This window comes from Camelus dromedarius, chromosome 11 (genome assembly GCF_036321535.1).
Source record: "Camelus dromedarius isolate mCamDro1 chromosome 11, mCamDro1.pat, whole genome shotgun sequence".
Lineage (NCBI taxonomy): Eukaryota > Metazoa > Chordata > Mammalia > Artiodactyla > Camelidae > Camelus > Camelus dromedarius.
The window spans coordinates 8,542,381-8,548,800 of NC_087446.1; the positions used below are offsets into that span (position 1 = coordinate 8,542,381).

The window sequence follows — 6,420 nt, forward strand, 5'->3', positions numbered from 1 at the left end:
AATGTGATGTGATGATAGGAGCTCTAGCAACCATTCTGTGACCTTGAGGCAACCCAGAGAATAGATATCACACTGAAGACTAACTATATAATTTGCAGTCAAGGCTTCTTGTTGAAAAATTAAGAATTTCAAGATGGCAACAGCAAAGAATTAAACCAAGCACGAGGCCCTTATGAGCAACTGCACAGGTTACAAACTTCAGTCCTAGTCACACTAAAGCTGGCAGAGCAGAAAGTTAAAAGGAGCTGCCATCCCAGCCCTGGACTACTCACTTCCAGATTTTATGTTATGAGTGAGGTAAAAATAAATCCTTACCTTATTAAAATAACTCTTATTTTAAGTCTCTGTTACCAGCATCCAGATAATTACATCCCACTTTACTAACTCTGAAACCTGCCTGGGCTCCTTCCACTAAACTTTGTTGCCTTCAAGAGCTAGGATGGTTGGTTAAAACCTCAGAAAATGCCTCATCCCAACAGAAGCTCACAACTCTGACCCAGGGCCTGGAACATCGAAGTAAAACAGGACCAAGCTTCAGAGCAACAGTTTCCTGTCACAAAACTGAATCCAAACCATTCACCTGCACCATCTGCCCTCACCCAGCCCGCCGTCGGCATCCCCACCGCCAGCGGGCAGCCCTCACCTTCTCAGCTTCCACTGGGCCTGCTTTCTGTCTGTCCCCCGACTATACTGAACTTGTTCCTGCCTTGGGGCCTTTGCACCAGCTACTCCTTCTGCTTGAAATACTCTTCCTCTGATCTTCATTTTTTGTGTCACTCAGATCTCAGCTTACATGTCACTTCTTCAGAGAGGCCCTTCCAGGTCACACTCCCTGAATAGTCCCCTAGTCATTCTCTATCACATAACCCAATTTAAAAAATTTTTTTGTATGTTTGAAGGAAACATCACCCAGTTTTAATTATTTGCATAGCATTATCCTCACCAGTTTTCCTGGATTGTTTTATTGGCCCTCTCCCCAGTTAGAATGTAGGTGCCACGAGCACCGGCACCTCACGTCTACTTCAGGTACCTCACTCACAGGACGTGCTCAGTAAATATTTGACACATAAATGGACGAATACGTTTTCTAAAAGCCTAGGGCACCATGTTTGATTTTTTGCTTATTTTTTAACCATTATAATAGCTAACCTTTATTGAGTGTTTAATATATGGCAGCTATTCTGTATTTATATTTGTGACCTTGTTGAATTTTCACAACAAAATCCTCTGAGGTAAGTACTACTCTCTTCATTTTGCAGAGGAGGAAACTGAGGTACACAGAGTCCAGAAGTCTTGCCCAAGCCCAGGTCCCACAGCTGCTAACAGCAAAGCTGGGATTCAAATCCAGGTCTGCTTGATTCCACAGCTAAGTTCCCAAGCCTGTCTCATGGTCTAGGGGCGCTTGGCAGGCCCCCTGCCATGGCTATCCATCCCCCTTACCTTCATCACTGTGTTGTAGATGGAGATGAAGTTGGTGAACAGGTCCAGGTACCTGGTGGTGAAGACGAGAGCGAAAAGGATCTGGCTCTTCCCAGAGATGCCTGTGGCCGGATGGGGACATGAGATAGTAAGAACACAGCCTCCCAGGCTCACACATACTCTAGAAGCCCAGATTCTGAGCTGGAATGGCCTCCAGAGTGTCCAGTCACATCTAACAATGACACCTTGTCCAGGGGACTGCCGCCCTCTGAGGGTCAGGAAACCCTCCTTCCTATTGGATCACTGGAGTCTGTTACTCTCATTGGGATGTAATCTGTCACCCAGTCTCCAAATAAAGGCATGAACACTGAGTTCCCAGGGCCCCTGCGAGTGCCTACCTCGGCTCTTGCTCTGGGGAGGGTGTGGGGGTGGTGTGAGTCGGGCTTGGGGGCGGGGGTGTCAAGGATTCTCTTCGCTCCACCCCCAGAATTCCACTGACAATACCCAAAGCTCCAACTTTTGGAGAACAACTCACTGACTCTATGAGATGTTGATTCACCAGGGAGACCAGAGCAGGCGGAAGAAGGCGCAGGGCCAGGGGAGCATTCTATTTTATTTTTCCAACTTTTAAAGATTAAAAAAGCTTTTTATTCTATTATAAAAGTTATGACTATTTTCCTCTGTAAAACAAAAAACCAGATAATACACAGAGATGCAAATTTAAAAAAGCAGTAATCACCTGAAGCCCAAAGCCTCAGTGTGCACCCTTCCAGATCTTGTTGGCTAACACATACACACGACACATGTGGACACACTGAGTCGACAAAACTGCGTTCATACTTTCCATGCTAGTTCTTCATCTGCTTTGGCCTCTTTCTTTCTAAACTTTTAATTCTGAAACAATTTCAGGTTTACAGAGGAGTTGTAAAGACAGTACAGAGAGTCCCTGTATACCCTTCACCCAGCCTCCTCCAATGTTAACACCTTGCGTAATCACAAAACATTTTGCCAAAACTAAGAAATTGACATCGGTATAGCCCTATTGACTAAACGTCAGACTTTATTCAGATTTCACGTTTTCCCAATGATGTCCTTTTTCTGTTCCAGGATCTCATCCAGGAATCGAAGCTGCATTTAGCCATCGTGCTCCTTAGCCAACTTTTGGCCACTTTTGATACATCCTGGAGGTGGTTCCAAGGTGGAGTGAGCAGATACCCTGCCTCCCGTTTCTCTTGCCTGATCAAGCCCACAGCAGTCTGGATACTTCTCCAAATCACCCCCATGGTCCATGATGTCCATGTTTTTGCATCCAAAGGTCAACTCTGTCCTCACTCACCCAACCCCTCAACTACACCCTTGCCCGGGCTTCTGTGACTGTCCACACTGCTAGCTTCTCACCTTCTCTGACCGCCCGTCTCCTCCTCGACACCTAATCCTTGGAAGGCCACGTCTTTTCTCCTTCTGTCCCTTTGCCATCCCATGGCACACATGGGGGACACTCTGGCTATGGACTCTCCTCAGAGTTCTGACCTATATTCCTGCCTGATCACATAACCACCCCGCCCGGAACCCCCTCCTCCTGTCTTCATAGATGCCACCACCATCCCCTCCGCGCTCAAGCCAGAAAACCACGAGCCATCCTTGAGCCTCTCTCACCTTTGCCCGCCCACCCTTAGATTTTATTCTAAATGTGATGGATTGACTGGGGAGTTTGACACGGAGAAGGGATTCAGGGTTTGGCTCCTTTGTACACCTGACCTGTGCCTTCTCTAACCATTCCTCTGGTGCGGGACATTTTGGGGAGGGGGCAATTGTAATGAGTGAGGATGAGCACCGCTGAAGCCCTAACATTCTGGAGAGCACTGGGTCCACATGCTGGATTTCCTACCAGCATGGCAAGCCTGCTCCTCACACTCATCTGTAAAATGGAGCAGGACTGATGTGAGGACTAAATAGGATTCAGCGGGAACGTGAGTGCTCCTTGGGGGTCTGGTGTGGGGCTGGCTATGCAGGAAGGAGCTCCCTGTGGGGGGATGGGTGGTAGTCTGGGAGGCAGTACTGACCCGGCTCGGGGCTATGCCTGTTGTTGTGCCATCTCCCTGAGCCCTCACTGAGGGAGGCCCTCAGCCCCATGTAGGAGGGTCCAGGAGGTGGCTCTGGTGGAGGATGCTTGGCTTCCTCTTCACACGACCTTCCCCCACCCCTCCCCTCTCTCCATCCCCAGCCTGCCAGGGCCCTGGGCTTCACTCACATTTTCCTTAGCGCTTTGGGAGCCCTCACATCTTGAGCACAATGGTTTTCACACTCTTTTGAAAGCAGTGAATAATTCCCACCAAAGCAAGCCGAGCATGGAGACCCCAGGACACAAAAGAGACTATGAACCAGCACCTGGCCAGAGTCCCTCGGGGGTCCACCAAGCACGTATGGGACCCACCTACTAGGGGAAGTCCTCCCTCCCATTTGACAGATGGGGAAACTGAGGCCCAAGGTCACACACAGAGTCAGTGGCAGAGCAAGAATAAAGCCCCAGTCTCCTGCCTTTGGGGCTAGGTCACTGGGGTTTCGCACCAGGCCCTGCTCCTCGGGGCTGACAGGCTGGCATCCAGGCACCTCAACTACTCAGTTCTCAACCAGGCCTGCGATGATCCTTCTCCACACACATACAGGTCCCACCACCCATCTGCTCTTTTCTTTTCCCATAGCACTTAGCGCCTCTGACAAACCACATCATTTACTCAGTTGCTACCACTGTTGCCTGTTGGCGGTCTCCCACTGCTAGATTCAGTTGTATCAGGTCAGGATCTCTGCCTGTGCTGGCTGGTAATATCCCAGGTGCCTAGTAGGATGCCTGGCAGAGCAGGTTGGGGAACAGCGCCCCCTCCTGGTCATGGCTGCTCACCCAGCCCATGGCCCTGCGTGCAGAGACTGGTCCAACCAAGCAAGATTCCCTCACTGGAGCTGTCTCAGTGTTCCTGGCCCTTTTCACTAGAGTGGGAACCTGAGGGGCCGTGAGTGGCTATCACCTTGGAGACCCCAAACCCAAATGGCCTCCTTCAGCAATGACTCTCACACCAGCACCCACCTCTCACTCCTACCGAGCCTCCCAGGCTGGCAGCCTCCACGATGCTCTCTCGGATTCCTCTACCAGCCAATCCACACAGCTTCCAGAGTCCCCTTCCAAGCCCCCTCACCTCCCAAATTTTCCATGGCTCCCTAGTCCCAACTCCTTAGCCTGACAGACAAAGCCCTTTCACATATGACCACCCACCCCACCTGGACTCATCTCCCTCCCAGATCACCCCGAAATCGGGCTGCTCACTATTCCTGGGACATAGTGAGCTCTGCCCTCTGTGACACCACACACCCTTCTTGGGTGACACCCTGCCTGTCTTCCAGGACCCAGCACAGAGCTGCTCCCTCCGTGAAGCCTTCAGGGGTCCACTCACTGCATCCTTGGCCCCCATAAGGAGCCTGTGTTCATCTCTGTGTCCCCTCACCTCAGTGACAAGCTCAGGGCAGGAGCTTCCAGGACACCAGTGGACAAAGATGGCTGCAGGTGGCTCAGGCAGCCTCTAAATGCAGTGGGTCTGTTTGGCCATCACCAGTCCAATCCTGAAACCTTCAACCCCCAGCAGGGCAGCCAGACTGCTGGGGAAAAGGGGGACCTCTCCTACCCTCCCTGGGCTTCTGCTCAAGGGCAGCCCCATGCCCACCTGGGCAGGGCCAGTCCCCCTCCTGCCACATCACAGACGCCTGTAGCACAGTCAGGGGAGGAAAGATGGCCCAGCCTGTGGGGCAAGTATGAGAAGGGGCAGAGGCGAGCAGTCAGGGGAGGAAAAGAGGAGACCTTGAGAGTTTGGGGTCACTTCCTGTATGGACACCTCCTTCCCCCCACCTCTGATTCCCACCCTGGGCCTGAGTGAGTGTAGAGAGAACAATGGGCCCCAAGGGGTGCTGCTCTTGGGCAGCAAAGGGGGTGTCACTTCCTCCTTATCCCCCTCCTCTTCCAACTAGCAGTGGCAATGCCAGGCAGGGGAGGGAAGGGGTCAATGGAGCCACAAGCCCATCCTCCCTCCATAATCTCCACGGGCCCTTTTTCTTTGATGTGGTACAATTTTAAACTTTCTTTGGAAGCGGAGCTGGACAAAAACAGTTTCAAGCACGGCCAAGCCGAAGTCTCCACCCAGAACAGAAATTAAGGAGCCAGAGGCAGAGGCGTGGGGCTGGCCCTCCGGTCCCGGTCCCCTACCTCCCGCCCGGGGCGCCCCTCACCCGTGCAGCACTTGGACCTCCAAATCTTCCCCAGGAGCAAGATCATGGCCAGGAGGTGGCTCAGGTCGCCGAGGATTCGGAACACGTTCATGGTCCGGCCCGCGCGCAGCCAACTCCCGGGAAACTTTCTGGTGGGCCAGGCGGCTGCCACGTCCCCGTCCCCGGCCCCGGCCTCTGGGTCCCGAGCCCCTGCCGGTGCCTCCGAGCTCCGAGCTCCGCCAGCGCGCTCTTGGCCGGGCGGTGACGTGGCCAGGACGGCTGCCGCGCCAGGGAGCCAGGAAGCGCCGCCGCCCGAGGTCCCGAGATCCCGCCTCCCGGCCCACCCAGCGCCTCGGCTCCCGGGGCGGGGCGGCCCGGCCGGCCAGGGGGCTTCCGGCCTGGACCCGCTGCCCGCCCGGCGGCGGCTCCGTGCCCGCCACGTCCTGCCCCGCCGCTGCCCGGGGAGGGGGCTGCCAGGAGTCCAGGCCGCTGCCTCCCCGGCTCGGAACCCGGGGTCCTCTCGCACGTGACCGTGGGCAAGCTCCCGGCCCCCGCTCTGCCTCAGTTCCTTCCTCTGAACACACACGCGGGGCTAAGACCAGTGCCGGGGTGAAGTGGGATCCTGCGTGCCAGTGCTTGGCATCAGCTTAGCAGGTTGGAAGCCCCCCATAAGTGGTGACCCACTGCTGTCATTATCATCATCTTGGAATTTGAACTTCCTCCCTCGTTGGGTTGGGAGAAGAGCTGGAG

The 6,420-nt window shown here is 53.9% G+C and overlaps 1 protein-coding gene across 1 annotated transcript in view; it reads right to left on the reverse strand.

The window, feature by feature from the left end:
* KDELR3 (KDEL endoplasmic reticulum protein retention receptor 3) overlaps nucleotides 1–5,962 on the reverse strand; it is a 10,379-nt gene extending 4,417 nt beyond the window's left edge. Inside the window, exons 1-2 of the mRNA XM_010983576.3 lie at nucleotides 5,692–5,962; nucleotides 1,441–1,541 (exon numbers count right to left, since the gene is read on the reverse strand). Of these exons, the coding sequence (XP_010981878.1) occupies nucleotides 1,441–1,541; nucleotides 5,692–5,782 (192 nt within the window). The 5' untranslated portion in view covers nucleotides 5,783–5,962. The remainder of the gene's footprint in view (nucleotides 1–1,440; nucleotides 1,542–5,691) is intronic.
* Between the last annotated feature and the right edge of the window lie 458 nt (nucleotides 5,963–6,420).